This window comes from Nerophis lumbriciformis, linkage group LG03, assembly GCF_033978685.3.
Source record: "Nerophis lumbriciformis linkage group LG03, RoL_Nlum_v2.1, whole genome shotgun sequence".
NCBI lineage: Eukaryota > Metazoa > Chordata > Actinopteri > Syngnathiformes > Syngnathidae > Nerophis > Nerophis lumbriciformis.
This window is the reverse complement of record NC_084550.2, coordinates 68,000,650-68,023,854: the sequence shown is the minus strand read 5'-3', so window position 1 is coordinate 68,023,854 and position 23,205 is coordinate 68,000,650. Positions and strand designations below refer to the sequence as shown.

The 23,205-nt window shown below is 41.2% G+C and overlaps 1 protein-coding gene across 5 annotated transcripts in view; it reads right to left on the bottom strand.

The window, feature by feature from the left end:
- Window positions 1-1,776: 1,776 nt before the first annotated feature.
- The window catches only part of pde4ca (phosphodiesterase 4C, cAMP-specific a), a 224,358-nt gene continuing 202,929 nt past the window's right edge, over window positions 1,777-23,205 (bottom strand). For all 5 annotated transcript variants that reach the window (XM_061941867.1, XM_061941851.1, XM_061941859.1 and 2 more), the window contains 6 exons: window positions 17,564-17,728; window positions 17,397-17,496; window positions 17,160-17,314; window positions 6,370-6,492; window positions 6,119-6,301; window positions 1,777-2,718 (listed from right to left, as the gene is read on the bottom strand). In XM_061941867.1, the coding sequence (XP_061797851.1) occupies window positions 2,212-2,718; window positions 6,119-6,301; window positions 6,370-6,492; window positions 17,160-17,314; window positions 17,397-17,496; window positions 17,564-17,728 (1,233 nt within the window). In that variant the 3' untranslated portion in view covers window positions 1,777-2,211. The remainder of the gene's footprint in view (window positions 2,719-6,118; window positions 6,302-6,369; window positions 6,493-17,159; window positions 17,315-17,396; window positions 17,497-17,563; window positions 17,729-23,205) is intronic.

The window sequence follows — 23,205 nt, the reverse complement described above, 5'->3', positions numbered from 1 at the left end:
GAAGAGACGGCGGGGTCAGATTGGCACACGAGGCGCCACAATCAACCTGGTGGAAAGTAGCCGGTGGCAGAATGGAAACTACAGTACGGGTTGTGTCATGCTTGCCTGGCACTTGTTTTCTCATCGACTTGCGTGATGAAGAGCAAAATATTGATTAACCGGACAGGGGGGAGAAAAAAACAAAACACAAACAAAGTCACATTTAGTTTGACGGTTACAAAGATGCGGCCCGGGTTTAGTGTTTGCATGATTAAATATCAGTCTTTCAGTCAACCGCCTCCATGTGCTTGGGGTTGGAATCAAAAGCCCTTCCGAATCAGCCCCAGAAAAGTGCTCAAGTCAAACTGATACAAACGGGTGTCCAAAAATATCAAAGGGAATTCAAATAAATGGTAACAAATATTTGAATGTATTTTCCATGCAAATCATCAGTACTAGTGTTCAACACTAGAGGGCACCGTGTGCTCAGACCACCTGGCTTTGGATGCGAGTCCCTGACTGTCTGGTTTGGCTCCTTTCTGGCAATATGAAGAGTCGAAGGTGGGGGTTCTAGAAAGACTTTATCTCTTCTCACACTTTCCTAGACCTGGGAACAGTCGCTGGAAAAGGTCTGCTACGTTTCTGGCCCGCTTTTTTGGGCTCGGAATAAAAGTTGAGAAGATTGGATACCTCGGATTCAGGAGGAACAGTGTGGTTTTCGTCCTGGTCGTGGAACTGTGGACCAGCTCTATACTCAGGGTCCTTGAGGGTGCATGGGAGTTTGCCCAACCAGTCTACATGTGCTTTGTGGACTTGGAGAAGGCATTCGACCGTGTACCCCGGGAAGTCCTGTGGGGAGTGCTCAGAGAGTATGGGGTAACGGACTGTCTTATTGTGGCAGTCCGCTCCCTGTATAATCAGTGTCAGAGCTTGGTCCGCATTGCCGGCAGTAAGTCGGACACGTTTCCAGTGAGGGTTGGACTCCGCCAAGGCTGCCCTTTGTCACCGATTCTGTTCATAACCTTTATGGACAGAATTTCTAGGCGCAGTCAAGGCGTTGAGGGGATCTGGTTTGGTGGCTGCAGGATTAGGTCACTGCTATTTGCAGATGATGTGGTCCTGATGGCTTCCTCCGGCCAAGATCTTCAGCTCTCACTGGATCGGTTCGCAGCCGAGTGTGAAGCGACTGGGATGGGAATCAGCACCTTCAAGTCCGAGTCCATGGTTCTCTCCCGGAAAAGGGTGGAATGCCATCTTCGGGTTGGGGAGGAGATCTTGCCCCAAGTGGAGGAGTTCAAGTACCTCGGAGTCTTGTTCACGAGTGGGGGAAGAGTGGATCGTGAGATCGACAGGCAGATCGGTGCGGCGTCTTCAGTAATGCGGACGCTGTATCGATCCGTTGTGGTGAAGAAGGAGCTGAGCCGGAAGGCAAAGCTCTCGATTTACCGGTCGATCTACGTTCCCATCCTCACCTATGGTCATGAGCTTTGGGTCATGACCGAAAGGACAAGATCACGGGTACAAGCGGCCGAAATGATTTTCCTCCGCCGAGTGGCGGGGCTCTCCCTTAGAGATAGGGTGAGAAGCTCTGTCATTCGGGGGGAGCTCAAAGTAAAGCCGCTGCTCCTCCACATGGAGAGGAGCCAGATGAGGTGGTTCAGGCATCTGGTCAGGATGCCACCCGAACGCCTCCCTAGGAAGGTGTTTCGGGCACGTCCGACCGGTAGGAGGCCACGGGGAAGACCCAGGACACGCTGGGAAGACTATCTCTCCCGGCTGGCCTGGGAACACCTCGGGATCCCCCGGGAGGAGCTGGACGAAGTGGCTGGGGAGAGGGAAGTCTGGGCTTCCCTGCTTAAGCTGCTGCCCCCGCGACCCGACCTCGGATAAGCGGAAGAAGATGGATGGATGGATGGAAGATTGGATAGCAATGTCAGACTTGGCAAAGAGTCATCCTCACATCACCAATCGCTCAGATGCTTTGTAAAAACTAGAAACGGGAAGACAGTTCATTAGTACGCTGACAGAAACCTGGATTCTAGTCCCGTACTGGACTCGGTCTTTAGTGCAAGCATGCCTCCTTCACATCCAAACTTGCTCCGGGTGGGAACGCAGGTGGAAAGTGGCGTGGAGCGGGGACAAGGGGAGGAGTCATAGATGAGGAGGCACTGAAATCAAAGAGAAAGTCAAAAAGAAATGTCAAAAGGAACTCTGAAGGGGAGGAGGGGTGTGCTATGTGTCCAGTTGGACGTCCGAGACCCCGGGCAGCGTTTCTGGGTCGGTCCCTCTTGGCGCTGACATGTCTTTATCGGAGTGTGCCGGAAACGTCCTTGTTGCGTCGCAAGTGATCGCAGTGGGGAGCGGGCGAGCAGGGATGGCGTCGAATCCACCGCCGGAATCAGTCCTGGACATCCCGTAACCGTCGCAGCCCTCCTCCTCCTCCTCCTCCTCCTCCTCCTCGGCCAAGCTCTCCGTGTCGGACTCTCCTTCTTCCTCCAAGGTCAGCTCAAACTGGAACTTGTCAGATAAGTTGCCGGCGCCGACGCAAAAGCCGGACGCCTCGCCGGTCAGACCTCCTTCTTGTGGTCCTTCGGGGTGTGGTGAGGGACTGCGGGGGATCATGCTCTGGTACCACTCCCTGTTGTCCTCCAGCGTGTCCAGGATCTCCTGGGCGTCGGGGTGGACCAGGTCGGCCCACGTCTCCCACAGAGGATGAACGATGTAATCGATGAAACCCACCTGAAAGAGAAGGTGGGATGAGAGCTTTGATCCCTCCTTTGATTGACAGGTGTGGACTAGTGTTGTCAAAATGATTTTGGTACCGGCACCAAAATCATTTTGATACTTTTCGGTACTTTTCTAAATAAAAGGGACAACAAAAAATGGCATTATTAGCTTTATTTTAACAAAAAAATCTTAGTGTACATGAAACATATGTTTATTATTGTAAGTTTGTCCTTAAATAAAATAGTGAACATACTAGACAACTTGTCTTTTAGTAGTAAGTAAACAAACAAAGACTCCTAATTAGTCTCTATACACCTATTATTTTGTACACATTATGAGGGACAAACTGTAAAAAATAATTATTAATCTACTTGTTCATTTACTGATTATTTTCTGTTTTAACATATTCTATCTACACTTCTGTTAAAATGTAATAATCACTTCTTCTTCTCTTCTTTGATACTTTACATTAGTTTTGGATGATACCACACATTTAGGTATCGATCTGATACCAAGTAGTGACAGTATCATACATTGGTCATATTCAAAGTCCTCATGTATCCAGATTAGTGTCGTCCCAATACCAATATTTTGGGACCGGTACCAAAATTATTTCGATACTTTTCAAAATAAAGGGAACCACAAAAAATGTCATTAAAAAAAATAAATCTTAGAGTACATGAAACATATGTTTATTATTGCAAGTTTATCCTTAAATAAAATAGTGAACATACTAGACAACTTGTCTTTTAGTAGTAAGTAAACAAACAAAGACTCCTAATTAGTCTGCTGACGTATGCAGTAACATATTGTGTCATTTATACACCTATTATTTTGTACACATTATGAGGGACAAATTGTAAAAATGTATTATTAATCTACTTGTTCATTTACTGTTAATATCTGCTTATTTTCTTTCAACATGTTCTATCTACACTTCTGTTAAAATGTAATAATCACTTATTCTTCTCTTCTTTGATACTTTACATTCGTTTTGGATGATACCACACATTTAGGTATCGATCTGATACCAAGTAGTGACAGTATCATACATTGGTCATATTCAAAGTCCTCATGTGTCCAGGGTAATGTGGTCTCGATACCATTATTTTGGGACCGGTACCAAAATTATTTCGATACTCTTCAAAATAAAGGTAACCACAAAAAATGGCATTATTGGCTTTATTTTAACAAAAAATCTTAGTGTACATGAAACATATGTTTATTATTGCAAGTTTGTCCTTAAATAAAATAGTGAACATACTAGACAACTTGTCTTTTAGTAGTAAGTAAACAAACAAAGACTCCTAATTAGTATGCAGTAACATATTGTGTCATTTATACACCTATTATTTTGTACACATTATGAGGGACAAACTGTAAAAATGTATTATTAATCTACTTGTTCATTTACTGTTAATATCTGCTTATTTTCTTTCAACATGTTCTATCCACACTTCTGTTAAAATGTAATAATCACTTATTCTTCTCTTCTTTGATACTTTACATTAGATTTGGATGATACCACACATTTAGGTATCGATCCGATACCAAGTAGTGACAGGATCATACATTGGTCATATTCAAAGTCCTCATGTATCCCGATTAGTCTAGTCCCGATACCAATATTTTGGGACCGGTACCAAAATTATTTCGATACTTTTCAAAATAAAGGGAACCACAAAAAATGTCATTAAAAAAATAAATCTTAGTGTACATGAAACATATGTTTATTATTGCAAGTTTGTCCTTAAATAAAATAGTGAACATACTCGACAACTTGTCTTTTAGTAGTAAGTAAACAAACAAAGACTCCTAATTAGTCTGCAGTAACATATTGTGTCATTTATACACCTATTATTTTGTACACATTATGAAGGACAAACTGTAAAAATTGACTATTAATCTACTTGTTCATTTACTGTTAATATCTGCTTATTTTCTTTCAACATGTTCTATCTACCCTTCTGTTAAAATGTAATAATCACTTATTCTTCTCTTCTTTGATACTTTACATTAGTTTTGGATGATACCACACATTTAGGTATCGATCTGACACCAAGTAGTGACAGTATCATACATTGGTCATATTCAAAGTCCTCATGTGTCCAGGGTAGTGTGGTCTCGATACCATTATTTTGGGACCGGTACCAAAATTATTTCGATACTTTTCAAAATAAAGGGAACCACAAAAAATGTCATTATTGGCTTTATTTGAACAAAAATTCTTAGTGTACATGAAACATATGTTTATTATTGTAATTTAGTCCTTAAATAAAATAGTGAACATACTAGACAACTTGTCTTTTAGTAGTAAGTAAACAAACAAAGACTCCTAATTAGTATGCTGACATATGCAGTAACATATTGTGTCATTTATACACCTATTATTTTGTACACACTATAAAGGACAAGCTGTAAAAAAAATATTATTAATCTACTTGTTCATTTACTGATTATTTTCTTTTTTTTCTATCTACACTTCTGTTAAAATGTAATAATCACTTATTCTTCTCTTCTTTGATACTTTACATTAGTTTTGGATGATACCACACATTTGGGTATTGATCCGATGCCAAGTAGTGACAGTATCATACATTGGTCCTATTCAAAGTCCTCATGTGCCCAGGGACATATTTCCTGACTTTATAAACATAATATGCATTTTTAAAATACGAAAGAAGATGTTGCGATGCCAAAAAATATCGATGTAATCATAGTAGTATCGACTATATACGCTCCTGTACTTGGTATCATTACAGTGGATGTCGGGCGTCACGGCGTTTGTTTACATTTTGACGCCGGTGAGCCACGGTGTGTAGTGAAGCATGTTTAGCTAGTCCTCGTCCTGCAGTGATAATGATACTTGTAAGAAACTTACTTTATTTGTCGCCATGGAGGCGAGGATTAGTGATTTAGAAGTAGCTGACTAAAGCAACTCTTCCTGAGGGCGTTTTAGTGTTATAACTTCACCTTTATCTTTACTTTTTTAAGTCAAAATGCGTCCGTTCTCCCTTTCCTGTCTACACGCTGTGTCTGCTTGCAAGTACTCTGTGTGTGTGCGCTGCCGAACATGCTCCTCTGCTCGTGAAGTGAATTATATTTATATAGCACTTTTCTCTAGTGACTTAAAGCGCTTTACGTAGTGAAACCCAATATCTAAGTTACATTTAAAGCAGTGTGGGTGGCACTGGGAGCAGGTGGGTAAAGTGCCTAGGATGGCGGAAGCGGGGATCGAACCTGCAACCCTCAAGTTGCTGGCATAGCCACTCTACCAACCGAGTTTTCCGCAAAAAACCAGGGGGGGGTGGACCAGTACTTTTTAGAGGTGGTATAGTACCGAATATGATTCATTAGTATCGCGGTACTATACTAGTACTGGTATACCGTAGAACCCTAGTCTGGGCTTTACCTGACTCTTCTCAATGGAGGCGTTGTGTTTGTCGCACATGGGGCTGATCTCCATGCCCTTGTCTCGCTCCCTGTCCCCTTGGGTGAAAAACTCCACCATGATCCGGTCCGTCCACTGGCGGTACAACTCCAGTGGCTTGGTGGGGTTGCTGAGGTCGGCGCAGTGCACCATGTTCTGGAGGACCTGAAACCGCGCACAGTCAAAAACCCTGAAAATCCCGAATCCCGAAGTGAAGGATGAACGGTTCTTACCTGTATGCGGTCCGAGTAATTGTCCAGGAGCAGAACTCCTAAACTGGTGACCTTCTTGGTCTCCACCATGGTTTTCAGGTCCGCCAGCAGGTTCATGTGCTTGGACATATCCGTGGCGAGCACCTGTTATACCGACAGACGCACCGACTGGTTAGTCGAGGATGCTGGCCAGTAGAGGTGTGACCATACTTGCCAACCTTGAGACCTCCGATTTCGGGAGGTGGGGGGAGGGGGGTGGGGGTGGGCGTGGTCAGGGTGGGACGGGGGCGTGGCTAAAAGGGGAGGAGTATATTTACAGCTAGAATCCACCAAGTCAAGTATTTCATATATATATATATATATATATATATATATATATATATATAAGAAATACTTGACGTTCAGTGAATTCTAGCTATATATATATATATATATATATATATATATATATATATATATATATATATATATATATATATATATATATATATATATATATATATTCATTTATTTACACATATACACACACATAACACTCATCTACTCATTGTTGAGTTAAGGGTTGAATTGTCCATCCTTGTTCTATTCTCTGTCACTATTTCAGAACACACACATTATACAAATATACATTATAAAATCAATAAGAAAACGGGAGCTCTAATTTGGGAGTCTGAATTAGGATCAGAAGTTCCTATGCAAACATTGCGCACTCACGTCGCCTTTTTGTATTGATTACGGCAGCTGTGCACTGGATTCATTCACAAATACAAACTACAACTCACAAACACTTTAGAGTTAGGCTCCACCATCAGAATGTGTACTTAAACTTATAAAGATCACATGGATATTATTCAGTGAGTTGATTCACCAAAACTAACCTGTTATACAGGAGGAAAAAGCACAAAGGACGTTTCAATTGTTCACAGACTGGTCGCGCTCATCAGAATGACAAGACACTTCCGGTCTGCAGGTGATAGCATTCAATTGGGAAGAAACGCTCTACTGCCCCCTACTGACCAATGTGAATACTGATAAATGTGTAATGACAGCTCCAAAAACGAATTCAAACCACAAAATAAAATAAATAAATCAACACAAAAATGTGACACATTATGGGTGGGTGACATATGCATGTACAGTAGATGGCAGTATTGTCCTGTTTAAAAGTGTCACAACATTGCTGTTTACGGCAGACGAACTGCTTTACGGTAGACGAAAATTTGACTGCTGTTGTTGTGTGTTGTTACCGCGCTGGGAGGACGTTCATGAAACTGCCAAACAATAAACCCACATAAGAAACCAAGAACTCGCCCTCGATCATTAGCTGTTTAAATTGTGGGAAAGCGGACGTGAGAACAGGCTGTCAACACGTCACTCAGGTCCGCATGGAGCTGGAGGGGGCGTGGCCTCCAGCTCGGCCTGAATTTCGGGAGATTTTCGGGAGAAAATTTGTCCTGGGAGGTTTTCGGGAGAGGCGCTGAATTTCGGGAGTCTCCCGGAAAATCCGGGAGGGTTGGCAAGTATGCCGTGTAAACAACTTTAACACTGTTACAAATATGCGCCACACTGTGAACCCACACCAAACAAGAATGACAAACCCATTTCGGGAGAACATCCGCACCGTAACACAACATAAACACAACAGAACAAATACCCAGTTGTTCAAATGCATATGTATTGTTGCATTTGAACAACTGTATTGTTGATAATAAAGGTAAAGTATTGGTATTGTTCTTTATCAATAGCGCTATTTCTATTGGTATTTGTATTGATCCATTTGTAGTGTAATAATGCTCATTGTCATTTCTGTATTATTTTTTATTTTTCGCTAACTGCTTATTTGCTATTACTTTTACCATCATATTTGTACATGTCCTATTTGCTGATGTTGCTCTGTTGCTGTTGTTGTTTTTGTCTCTCTGTCTAATCCCCCTCTTGTCCCCACAATTTCCCCCTCTGTCTTCTTTTTTTTTCTCTTTCTATCCCCTCCTGCTCCGGCCCGGCTGCACTAAATGATAATATAAATACATTTAATAAAGTCAAATACAAATAAGGCAACAAGAGAAGTATCCTACACTTCCCTTTTGTAAAGTAAATCTGAACAGCCGACATGGGCATCTACATCAACTATATGATTTGCCTGAGAAGCTGGACAGGACACAAAAAAAAAAAAAAAAAAAAAAAAAAAAAAAAGAGAACAAATACCCAGAATCCCTACAGCACTAACTCTTCCGGGACGCTACGATATACATCCCGCGCTACCACCTACTCCTCCCCTCAACCCCGCCGCCCACCTAAACCTTCTCATGTTCTCTCAGGGAGAGCATGTCCCAAATTCCAAGCTGCTGTTTTGAGGCATGTTAAAAAAAGAATAATGCACTTTGTGACTTCAATAATAAATATGGCAGAGCCATGTTGGCATTTTTTTCCATAACTTGAGTTGATTTATTTTGGAAAACCTTGTTACATTGTTTAATGCATCCAGCGGGGCATCACAACAAAATTAGACATAATAATGTGTTGATTCCACGACTGCATATATCGGTATCGGTTGATATCGGAATCAGTAATTAAAGGCATACTGGGGATAGCAGATCCATTCTATGTGTCATACTTGATCATTTCGCGATATTGCCATATTTTTGCTGAAAGGATTTAGTATAGAACAGGGGTCGGCAACCCGCGGCTCTAGATTGATATTTTCCTTCCTCAGTTTTATTTCTTTACTCTCTTTTTCATTTAGGATTGTAAGACTGAAAATACAAACATAAAATAAACATTACAAAAATATAGCATTCATTGTGTATTTTACATGAATAAAATAGAAGGCTTAGTGTTAATATATTCACACAACTTTACGCACATAGAAATTAAACATCTCCAGTACATCAAACATTGCACACAATGTAATATGTGACTCATCACAATTAAACGTAAGGTGTAGCACTATTGTCCTCTCCTAGTCCAGGGGTCGGCAACCCGCGGCTCTAACGGCTCTTTAGCGCCGCCCTAGTGGCTCTCTGGAGCTTTTTCAAAAATGTATGAAAAATGGAAAAAGATGAGGGGGAAAAAATATATTTTTTGTTTTAATATGGTTTCTGTAGGAGGACAAACATGACACAAACCTCCCTAATTGTTATAAAGCACACTGTTTATATTAAACATGCTTCACTGATTCGAGTATTTGGCGAGCGCCGTTTTGTCCTACTAATTATGGCGGTCCTTGAACTCACCGTAGTTTGTTTACATGTATAACTTTCTCCGACTTTCTAGGACGTGTTTTATGCCACTTCTTTTTCTGTCTCATTTTGTCCACCAAACTTAACATTGTGCATGAATGCACAAAGGTGAGTTTTGTTGATGTTATTGACTTGTGTGGAGTGCTAATCAGACATATTTGGTCACTGCATGACTGCAAGCTAATCGATGCTAACATGCTATTTAGGCTAGCTATATGTACATATTGCATCATTATGCCTCGTTTGTAGCTATATTTGAGCTCATTTAGTTTCCTTTAAGTCCTCTTAATTCAATTTATATCTCATGACACACTATCTGTATGTAATATGGCTTTTAATTTGTTGCGGCTCCAGACCAGAGGTGGGTAGAGTAGCCAGAAATTGTACTCAAGTAAGAGTACTGTTACTTTAGAGATTTATTACTCAAGTAAAAGTAAGGAGTAGACACCCAAATATTTACTTGAGTAAAAGTAAAAAACGTCCACGATTTAAATGGAGGAGAAAAAAAGTTCCTCCTTTCTGTCTAATACCACATGAAAGTGTTTGGTTTTTGGCATCTTATTTGTCCAGCTTCCATATTCGTTTTTATACACTTTACAAGAAATACATTGGCGTCAAACTCCGTAGCTTGCTAGCTTGTTTGCGCTGGCTTTCGGAGACTCTTGTTTTGAAAGCGCAGGCGCGATGGAGCGGCACTTTTATTGTGAAGACAGGAACGTCCTCATGTGCGGTCTGTCTTTAGGCTTTTGACGGGATGTACGGTTGAAATAAAAAAGTATCTTTTTTCCTTCACACTTTTGATTGATTGATTGAAACTTTTATTAGTAGTTTGCACAGTACAGTACACATTCCGTACAATTGACCACTAAATGGTAACACCCCAATAAGTTTTTCAACTTGTTTAAGTCAGGTCATGTGACCGCCTGGCTCTGTTTGATTGGTCCACCGTCACCAGTGACTGCATTGATTGGTGGAACGAAGTGAAACGTCACCAGTAAGGCAGGCACTATGAAGGTCTGTCTGACAGACCAAAACAAACAAAGCGTGCATTAACAGATCGATAAAAATTAGTAGCGAGTAGCGAGCTGAATGTAGATAAAAGTAGCGGAGTAAAAGTAGCGTTTCTTCTCTATAAATATACTTAAGTAAAAGTAAAAGTATGTTGCATTAAAACTACTCTTAGAAGTACAATTTATCCCAAAAGTTACTCAAGTAGATGTAACGGAGTAAATGTAGCGCGTTACTACCCACCTCTGCTCCAGACAGATTTGTTTTTGTATTTTTGGTCCAATATGGCTCTTTCAACATTTTGGGTTGCCGACCCCTGGTATAGAACAACGACGATAAAGTTCGCAACTTTTGGTCGCTGATATAAAAAAAACCTTCCTTGCCTGTACCGGAAGTAGCGTGACGTCACAAGTTGGAAGTCTCCTCACATTTCCCCATTGTTTACACCAGCAGCGAGAGCGATTGGCGCCGAGAAAGCGACGATTACCCCATTAATTTGAGCCAGGATGAAAGATTCGTGGATGAGGAACGTGAGAGTGAAGGATTAGAGTGGACGTATCTTTTTTGGCTCTGACCCTAACTTAGGTACAAGGGCTCATTGGATTCCACACTCTCTCCTTTTTCTATTGTGGATCACGGATTTGTATTTTAAACCACCTCGGATACTATATCCTCTTGAAAATGAGAGTCGAGAAAATGGACATTCACAGTGACTTTTATCTCCACGACAATACATCGGCGAAGCACTTTAGCTACGGAGCTAACGTGATAGCATCGTGCTTAACTGCAGATAGAAACAAAAGAAATAAACCCCTGACTGGAAGGATAGACAGAATATCAACAATACTATTAAACCATGGAACTGTAACCACACAGTTAATGCTGTCCAGCCTGGCGAAGCTTAACAATGCTGTTGCTAACGACTCCATTGAATCTAACTTAGCTACGGGACCTCGACAGAGCTATGATAAAAACATTAGCTCTCCACCTACGCCAACCCTCATCTGCTCATCAACACCGGTGCTCACCTGCGTTCCAGCGATCGACGGAGCGACGAAGGACTTCACCCGATCATCGATGCAATCGGCGGCTAGCGCGTCTGCTATCCAAGTCAAAGTCCTCCTGGTTGTGTTGCTGTAGCCCAGGGGTCGGCAACCCGCGGCTCCGGAGCCGCATGCGGCTCTTTGATCACTCTGATGCGGCTCGGCAGCTTACTTGCTGAACCCCCCAATTTTCCCGTGAGACTTCCGGATTTCAGTGCCTCTCGCAGAAAACTCCCGGGATTAATATTCACCGATTTTCACCTTTACAGTTATAATAAGGGCGTGCCATGATGGTACAACATTTAGCGCCCTCTACAATTTGTATTAACAGCGTGCCAGCCCAACACTTGTTATACAATATACATCTTCTGCTTGCACACGTACGTGACAGCAAGGCATACTTGGTCAACAGCCACCCAGGTTACACTGACGGTGACCATGTAAAACAACTTTAATACTCTTACGAATAATGCGCCACACTTTGAACCAAACCCAAACAAGAATGACAAACACATTTCGGGAGAACATCTGCACCTTAACACAACATAAACACAACAAAACAAACACCCAGAATCCCATGCAGCCCTGACTCTTCTGGGCTACATTATACACCCCTGCTACCACCAAACCCTGCCCCCACCCCAACCCTGCTCCCTCACACATCAACCCCCCCCACCCCCTCTCTGTGCGTCGGTTGAGGTGGGCGGGGTTTGGTACAATGTATCCCGGAAGAGTTAGGGCTGCATGGGATTCTGGGTATTTGTCCTGTTGTGTTTATGTTGTGTTACGGTGCAGATGTTCTCCCGAAATGTGTTTGTCATTCTTGTTTGGTTTTGGTTCAAAGTGTGGCACATTATTAGTAAGAGTGTTAAAGTTTTTTTTATACCGCCACCGTCAGTGTAACCTGTGTGGTTGTTGACCAAGTCTGCCTTGCTGTCACCTACGTGAGCAAGCGGAACGTGTGGCTGATCAGGCACGCTGGTTGTAGTGGGTGCTGTTTGCTGTACCATCACTGCACGCAGGACGCTGACAAGCGCCATTCATTTAAAACCCGCGTGCCGCACCAGCTTTCAAATTCCATATTAAGGTGTGGGCAGTGTGTCTGAGACCCCTGGTTTATACATAGCACAAAGCAAAAAAAAACTTTGTATGCAGTGTTATTTCATTTAAAATTTCCCAAAAATTTTGCGGCTCCCATTGTTTTCTATAATTTGTGAAACTGGTCAAAATGGCTCTTTGACTGGTAAAGGTTGCCGACCCCTGCTGTAGCCAGACGCTAATACACCGATCGCACCTACAGCTTTCTTCTTTGCAGTCTCCATTGTTCATTAAACAAATTGCAAAAGATTCACCAACACAGATGTCCAGAATACTGTGCAATTTTGCGATGAAAACTGAGCTTTTTGTATTGGATACAATGGTGACCGAATACTTCCGTTTCAACCATCGACGTCACGCGCAAACTAGAGATGTCCCGATCCGATATTTGGATCGGATCGGCTGCCGATATTTGCCAAAAAATGCGTATCGGCAAGGCATGGGAAAATGCCGATCCAGATCCAGTTTAAAAAAAAACTCCGGTCCGTGTCTTCCAACGCACCAATTTAAATAATACATTCCACTTTTCTGCTGCTCCGTAATTTCCGTTCCGCATTTTCCAGCACACCTTCAACACATCCACAGGTCTGTGGATTCTCACGCAGTTGCTTTTAGCTGCTGGCATTGCACGACAGGCTCTTCTCACTCTTTCCTGTGTCTCCCTCTCACAGACAGCAAGCGCACCTTCTTACACACGTCACATACTGTCACGTCATACGTCACATACGTATACGTCCTCCCCGAGCAGAGAGGTAGCAGCATGGCTAACGTTAGCTGTGATGCTAGCGCAGCCGTGCGAGCAACGCTCCCTCTAAGGTGCTCACCTGTGCAATTGCGCACTGTTTAAGCGTCCTCTGCGCATAGCAAATCTATGCCACGCACAAAATCAAATAAAAAAATAAGCGCACAACAATTTTCAACACACCGACACGACAGAGAAAACAGTTTTCGTCATCATTGTTCAAATATTGTGACGTCTGTCGAGACGCTTATCTCCATTCGGTGCCACACGTCCACACCATCAAAATGCAGAGGCAAAAATGTCCACATCAACACCGTATGAAAAAATTAGTGATTTTTTTAGTTGTGATTTCCTTCTCTGCATGAAAGTTTAAAAGTAGAATATATTAATGCAGTATGAAGAAGAATGTTTTAATGTAGACATGCAAGCCTTGAAAGAAAATGTTGAAAATCAAGACTACATTTCCTGCAAATGGGTGCATTTCTACCCTATATTTTAACTTTAGATTTATTCTCATATCAAACTCTTTTGGCTGTCTTTTTGACACTTACATCCGGCGCCCCCCTCCACACCCTGGATTATAAATAATGTAAATAATTCAATGTGATTATCTTGTGTGATGACTGTATTATGATGATAGCATATATCTGATAGTATATATCTGTATCATGAATCAATTTAAGTGGACCCCGACTTAAACAAGTTGAAAAACTTATTGGGGTGTTACCATTTAGTGGTCAATTGTATGGAATATGTACTTCACTGTGCAACCTACTAATAAAAGTCTCAATCAATCAATCAAAACACATAGAATCATCATACTGCTGTGATTATATGCATCAAGTGTTCATTCAAGGCTAAGGCAAAATATCGAGATATATATTGTGTATCGCAATATGGCCTTAAAATATCGCAATATTAAAAAAAGGCCATATCGCCCAGCCCTAGTTCAATGATGCCATTTCTGTTTGTCATGTATAATTTTGTCTATTTTGTGTTTATCCTTGAATAAACAGGTCAGTTTCTTGTTACCAACCATTGTGTATTATTCAAACTCCCCTAATTCAGCTGGCTAGTTGTTATCAAGAGTACTAAAACCCTTTTCAACATGATTCTGACAACTAAGTAGGCTAAATAACTTTAAACTTTAATACATGCTCGGATAGGCCAGTATCGGTCAGTATCGGTATCGGTCAGTATCGGTATCGGATCGGAAATGCAAAAACAATATCGGTATCGGATCGGAAGTGCAAAAACCTGGATCGGGACATCCCTAGCGCATACGTCATCATACCTAGACGTTTTCAACCGGAAGTTTCGCAGGAAATTTAAAAATTGCACTTTAGTAAGCTAACCCGGCCGTATTGGCATGTGTTGCAATGTTAAGATTTCATCATTGATATATAAACTATCAGACTGCGTGGTCGGTAGTAGTGGCTTTCAGTAGGCCTTTAAGAGTTGGACAATATCGGAATATCGGCAAAAAAGCCATAATCGGACATCACTAAATTACAACTATAATCATACTTGCCAACCTTGAGACCTCCGATTTTGGGAGGTGGGGGGTGGGGGGGCGTGGTCGGGGGTGGGGCAGGGCGTGGTTAAGAGGGGAGGAGTATATTGACAGCTAGAATTCACCAAGTCAAGTATTTCATACATATACATATATATATATACATATATATATATATATATATATATATATATATATATATATATCCTGAAAATATGCAAATAAAACTGTCAGGACTTGATCTTGGGAGTTTGCTTTTCCGGGATGCAACGGAAAGTTGGCTCGGGCGAGACGGGAATGAAGGTACATGATTTATTTATATTTATCAAAAAAAAGGAATAAACGAAAAGCGCGCACAGTGGCGGAGAAACAAAAAAAACAAAAACTTGCACATAGGCAGAAACTATGAACAATTAAACAAAACTTGCAAACTATGGCTTGAATAAAGAAAACTTACTTGGCATGGACAAAAAAGGAGCAGCGTGAACGATGGACATGAAAAGAAGTATCAGGCATGGACAGAGCATAAATGTGGTGTGAGGTCGTCAGGACGAACAACAGAAAATGAATGAACTTAAATACTTATGGACATGATTAACAACAGGTGCGTGACTCAAAACAGGTGCGTGACATGACAGGTGAAACTAATGGGTAACTATGGTGACAAAACAAAACAAAAGTGCACAAAAAGTCCAAAAATAAAACCTGATCACACAGACATGACAAAAACTGTGTTTAGATAATTGATACTTCAAACTTGCATAAATAAATATTAAGGAATATAACATAACTTGGCTTCTGAGAGCTTCAAAATGAGAAAAAATACAAATAAAAATACAATTAATTTAGATGTTTTTAGCAAAATATAGTAAAAAAAATTTTTTATTTTTTATTTTTTTAAAATTAATAAATATATTTATTTTCAGGTAAGATAAACATAATAATACAATTTATCTCTTGTCTGGATGATTTAGTTCTTGTCACCCTGTGGTCCTCCCGTCATGAAAAAAGTCTGTCCTCACTCAGGTCCGCATGGAGCTGGAGGGGGCGTGGCCTCCAGCTCCGGCTGAAAATCGGGAGATTTTCGGGAGAATATTTGTCCCGGGAGGTTTTCGGGAGAGGCGCTGAATTTCGGGAGTCCATCCATCCATCCATCCATCTTCTTCCGCTTATCCGAGGTCGGGTCGCGGGGGCAGCAGCCTAAGCCCAGACTTCCCTCTCCCCAGCCACTTCGTCCAGCTCTTCCTGTGGGACCCCGAGGCGTTCCCAGGCCAGCCGGGAGACATAGTCTTCCCAACGTGTCCTGGGTCTTCCCCGCGGCCTCCTACCGGTCGGACGTGCCCTAAACACCTCCCTAGGGAGGCGTTCGGGTGGCATCCTGACCAGATGCCCGAACCACCTCATCTGGCTCCTCTCCATGTGGAGGAGCAGCGGCTTTACTTTGAGCTCCCCCCGGATGGCAGAGCTTCTCACCCTATCTCTAAGGGAGAGCCCCGCCACCCGGCGGAGGAAACTCATTTCGGCTGCTTGTACCCGTGATCTTGTCCTTTCGGTCATAACCCAAAGCTCATGACCATAGGTGAGGATGGGAACGTAGATCGACCGGTAAATTGAGAGCTTTGCCTTCCGGCTCAGCTCCTTCTTCACCACAACGGATCGATACAGCGTCCGCATTACTGAAGACGCCGCACCGATCCGCCTGTCGATCTCACGATCCACTCTTCCCTCACTCGTGAACAAGACTCCGAGGTACTTGAACTCCTCCACTTGGGGCAAGATCTCCTCCCCAACCCGGAGATGGCACTCCACCCTTTTCCGGGCGAGAACCATGGACTCGGACTTGGAGGTGCTGATTCTCATCCCAGTCGCTTCACACTCGGCTGCGAACCGATCCAGTGAGAGCTGAAGATCCTGGCCAGATGAAGCCATCAGGACCACATCATCTGCAAAAAGCAGAGACCTAATCCTGCAGCCACCAAACCAGATCCCCTCAACGCCTTGACTGCGCCTAGAAATTCTGTCCATAAAAGTTATGAACGGAATCGGTGACAGAATTTCGGGAGTCTCCCGGAAAATTCGGGAGGGTTGGCAAGTATGACTATAATACCAAGCCCGCTCTCTCCCTTCAAAGAACCATAACTCCCATCTCTATAAAAAAGGCCACCTACCATGTCGATGACCATTTTGCGCAGCGAATGTCCCTGTTTCTTGCTGAGGTTCTGGAAGATGTCACAGTTGTCCTCCTGCAGAAGCTTGAAGCCGACCGCCAGGTGGTGATTCTCCAACACGGACGAGTCGTTGTACATCAACGCCAGCTCGGAATCTTGGGTGGCGAAAACGTCGGATGAGCGTCGAAGTGACTCAACGTTGCTCAACAACCACAACGGCAAGTCAGGCCAACTCACTGGTGTTGATCAGGAACTGATTGGAGACTCCGGGGTGGTCCACATCGTGGATGGCGCTCGCAAAGAGAGCGGCGAGGATCTCCAGATCGGTGAACACGGCCTTTAAGACACAAGGACGAATATGAAGGAAATATCATCATCATCATCAACCAGCGGTGCATTTTTACCTCCAGCGCGGGCGTGGACAGCAGCACGTGCGTGGACTGGGCCACGTCGGCGGCGTGGATGTTGTTGTGGTACGCCACGTCTGCGTGGTAGTGATCCTCCAGAGTCATCATGAAAGTGATGAAAGTGTCGGTGGGAATCTTGAAAGACTTGAGAAGGTCGCGTTCCTGCAGCAAAAACGTCAATGTTTATACTTCCTGTGTTTAAACCATCCATCCATTTTCTACCGCTTGTCCCTTTCGGGGTCACGGGGGGGGAGAGGCCGGGGCCCACTCAAATATTGACACTGTAATTCTACTCAAGATTTAACGATATTCAATAATTATATCTGACTTACTTAGTTAAAAGGATAAAACTTGTCAAATGATATGATAAGGGGCGGCATAGCTCAGTTGGTAGAGTGGCCGTGCCAGCAACTTGAGAGTTCCAGGTTCGATTCCCGCTTCCGTCATCCGAGTCACTGCCGTTGTGTCTTTGGGCAAGACACTTTACCCACCTGCTCCCAGTGCCACCCACACTGGTTTAAATGTAACTTAGATATTGGGTTTCACTATGTAAAGCATACTTGCCAACCTTGAGACCTCCGATTTCGGGGGGTGGGCGTGGTCGGTGTGGGACGGGGCGTGGTTGGGGGCGTGGCTAAAAGGGGAGGAGTATATTTACAGCTAGAATTCACCAAGTCAAGTATTTCATATATATATATATATATATATATATATATATATATATATATATATATATATATATATATATATATAAGAAATACTTGACGTTCAGTGAATTCTAGCTATATATATATGTATACGTGTATATATATATATATATATTTTATTATATATATATATATTTATTTTATTATATATATATATAAAATAAATACTTGAATTTCAGTGTTCATTTATTTACACATATACAGTCAAGTATTTCATATATATATGTATAAGAAATACTTGACTTTCAGTGAATTCTAGCTGTATATGTATTTATTTATTTAATTATATATATATATATATATATATATATATATATATATATATATATATATATATATATATATATATATATATATATATATATATATACATAAATAAGAGAAATACTTGAATATCAGTGTTCATTTATTTACACATATACACACACATAACACTCATCTACTCATTGTTGAGTTAAGGGTTGAATTGTCCATCCTTGTTCTATTCTCTGTCACTATTTTTCGAACCATGCTGAACACCCTCTCTGATGATGCATTGCTGTGTGGCACGCACAAAAGTGCTTTCATCAAATGCACTAGATGGCAGTATTGTCCTGTTTAAGAGTGTCACAACATTGCTGTTTACGGCAGACGAACTGCTTTATGGTATACAAAAACGTGACTGCTGTTGTTGTGTGTTGTTGCCACGCTGGGAGGACGTTAATGAAACTGCCTAACAATAAACCCACATAAGAAACCAAGAACTCGCCCTCAATCATTCCACAGTTATAACGTTATTGGGCAGGTATGCTGTTTATGTTGTGGGTTAGCGGACTCAGGTCCTCATGGACCTGAGTCCGCCTGAATTTCGGGAGATTTTCGGAAGAGAATTTGTCCCGGGAGGTTTTCGGGAGAGGCGCTGAATTCCGGGAGTCTCCCGGGAAATCCGGGAGGGTTGGCAAGTATGATGTAAAGCACTTTGAGTCACTAGAGAAAAGCGCTATATAAATATAATTCACTTCACGAAAGCACAAGTATTACTATTAAGGCTTAGGTCAGGCTGATTACAAAAATAAATACAAATTAAATATACTGCAAAATAAGGAACTCATATACTGAGGAAAAATTAAAAAAAATACATGCAATTAGTGCTAAAATAAATACAATCTAACTAAATTAATAATAAATAATAATTATATTAAGGTGCAAATTAAAATAGTTTCACCACTTTAGTCATCATTTTTGCACTTCAGAAAGTTGTCATTAGCTATGTGCACATGGACAAGTTTAATCGGATTAAAGTGCTTCATGTAAACACGCCCATTCAGAATATTCTGACCTGATCCCAGAACTTCATTCCGATCGAGACGGGTGGTTTAAGTCGAGAGTCATTCGGATTGTAGCGCATGAAAACACATCTCAGCCAAAATTGATCCCCAGCAACTCTTCGAAGCATCAAACAGGTTTATATGTGGTTATAGTGTATATATATTTATATGTGGTTATAGTGTATATATATTTATATGTGGTTATAGTGTACATATATTTATATGTGGTTATAGTGTATATATATATTTATATGTGGTTATAGTGTATATATATTTATATGTGGTTATAGTGTATATATATATTTATATGTGGTTATAGTGTACATATATTTATATGTGGTTATAGTGTACATATATTTATATGTGGTTATAGTGTATATATATTTATATGTGGTTATAGTGTACATATATTTATATGTGGTTATAGTGTATATATATGTATATGTGGTTATAGTGTATATATATATTTATATGTGGTTATAGTGTATATATATTTATATGTGGTTATAGTGTATATATATTTATATGTGGTTATAGTGTATATATATATTTATATGTGGTTATAGTGTACATATATTTATATGTGGTTATAGAGTACATATATTTATATGTAGTTATAGTGTATATATATTTATATGTGGTTAGAGTGTATATATATTTATATGTGGTTATAGTGTACATATATTTATATGTGGTTATAGTGTACATTTATTTATATGTAGTTATAGTGTATATATATTTTCTCATTCTGTTTTGCACACTCTTGGAGCCAACATGTGCATAGTAATGTACAGTGTCATGTACATAGTGTATATACCCGCCCCCCCTCCCCATTTTTTTGTATATATTGTTTTTCAAATCACCTGACATGTATACTGTGTATATGTACAAAATGTATACAAAATTCTAACATAATTTTTTATATACATGTTACAGGTTGTATATCTTTTATTATTGAATGTATCAAATGTGATGAATATTTAATGGTCCACAATGGAAACAAGCCTGTTGGCTTTTTGTGCCATCCATTTGCCTTTTTAAAGCATTACATGGATTCCCTTCTAAAAGATGTCAATAAACTTCTCAATCAATATTCCGAAATTCGGGTTAGAATGATCGTTACTGCGCATGTCTTTGATGTCAGATATACTTTGGTGGTGGAGGTGGACTACATTTAATACTCTCGATTGTCTTGCTGCCGTCTTCCACATTCAACATGTACAGAAGTAGTGTTATATACTGTTGACTTTGTTGCTTTAAAACGAGACTAGCAAAAACAAAAGTATGGTATGGAGTGTCATGTAGATGTACTAGGGCGCCATCTTTTGAACGAGTTGGCTCACTGCAGGTGCTGAAAAAACAGTAGACTGCCACTGTTATCAAACATGGCTTTGTGCATTTCTGCTTGTCCTACATTATCCCTGTATTTATTTATCATTTTTTTCCTTATGTTCACTACTTTTGTTTTACCTCTCTTTTTGAAATAGAGCTGTTCTGTGCTTTTTATGTCGTGATTATGTACGTGTTGCATCTTCGTGTTTCAACATTGTGTGTACGTGTTTGAGGCTAGCAGTTAGCACTTTGAGGAGCTGTAATGTCGTTAAGAGAACTGGATACCTTCTTCTATAGGTATGTCGACAAATAACACTCTATACCACACTTTTGTTTTTGCTAGTCTCGTTTTAAAGCAACAAAGTCAACAATATATAACACAACTTCTGTACATGTTGAATGTGGGAAACAGCAGCAAGATTTATTCCAATCATTCCAAGACTATTAAATGTAGTCCCCCTCCACCACCAAAGTATATCTGACATCAAAGACACGCGCAGAAAGGATCATTCTAACCTGAATGATATTTTGCGATCAGGTCAGAATATTCCGAATGGCGTGTTTACATGAGGCATTTTTATAAATGATAAATGGGTTGTACTTATATAGCGCTTTTCTACCTTCAAGGTACTCAAAGCGCTTTGACACTACTTCCACATTTACCCATTCACACACACATTCACACACTGATGGAGGGAGCTGCCATGCAAGGCGCTAACCAGCACCCATCAGGAGCAAGGGTGAAGTGTCTTGCTCAGGACACAACGGACATGACGAGGTTGGTACTAGGTGGGGATTGAACCAGGGACCCTCGGGTTGTGCACGGCCACTCTTCCACTGCGCCACGCCGTCCCCATTTTTATTCCTGTTCGGCTTTTTAATCCGATTAAATGTGTCCATGTTCACATGGCTATTGAGAAGTTTCTTGAGCGCAAAAATTATGACTAAAGTGGTGACACTGTATTTTCTTTTGCACTTAAATTTTACTGACAGTTTAGTTAGGAAACTTAAATATAATTATTCTTTATTATTAATCAAGTTAGATTGTATTTATTTGAGCACTAATTGTATGTAAAAAAAAATTTTTGTAATCAGCCTGAGCTAAGCCTTAACAGTAATATTTGTGATTAACACATGCTTTCATATCATTTGATGAGTTTTGTCCTTTTAAATAAGGAAATATGTTTTTTAAAAACATTTTTTTAGGTGTCTTTGCTAATAAAAACCAAAGCACTTTGTATAGTTCTTTTACAATTGTGTACTTTCATGTATAATGTGACCGTTTTGGTGGAATTCCTGGGCTACACCACTACAGCTCTTAAAGGCCTACTGAAAGCCACTACTACCGACCACACAGTCTGATAGTTTATATATCAATGATGAAATCTTAACATTGCAACACATGCCAATACGGCCGGGGTAGTTTACTAAAGTGCAATTTTAAATTTTGCGCGAAATATTCTGCTGAAAACGTCTCAGTATGATGACGTCAGCGCGTGACGTCACGGATTGTAGAGGACATTTTGGGACAGCATGGTGGCCAGCTATTAAGTCGTCTGTTTTCATCGCAAAATTCCACAGTATTCTGAACATCTGTGTTGGTGAATCTTTAGCAATTTGTTCAAAGAACAATGGAGACAGCAAAGAAGAAAGCTGTAGGTGGGAAGCGGTGTATTGCGGCCGACTGCAGCAACACAACACGGCCGGTGTTTCATTGTTTACATTCCCGAAAGATGACAGTCAAGCTTTACCATTGGCCTGTGGAGAACTGGGACAACAGAGACTCTTACCAGGAGGACTTTGAGTTGGATACGCAGACACGGTACCGTGAGTACGCCTCCAAACATTTGATCGCTTGCCCGTACGTGCGTGCCGCTATGTGCATGTCACGTACGTAACTTTGGGGAAATATATGTGCTGTATGAACTTTGGGGAGGTGAACGGTACTTTGGGCTGTGGGATTGAGTGTGTTGTGCAGGTGTTTGAGTTGTATTGGCGGGTTAAATGGACGGGAGGGGGGAGGTGTTTGTTATGCGGGATTCATTTGTGGCATAATAAATATAAGCCTGGTTGTGTTGTGGCTAATAGAGTATATATATGTCTAATGTTTATTTACTGTTTTAGTCATTCCCAGCTGAATATCAGGTCCCACCCGCCTCTCACAGCATCTTCCCTATCTGAATCGCTCCCACTGCCCTCTAGTCCTTCACTCTCACTTTCCTCATCCACGAATCTTTCATCCTCGCTCAAATTAATGGGGAAATCGTCGCTTTCTCGGTCCGAATCGCTCTCG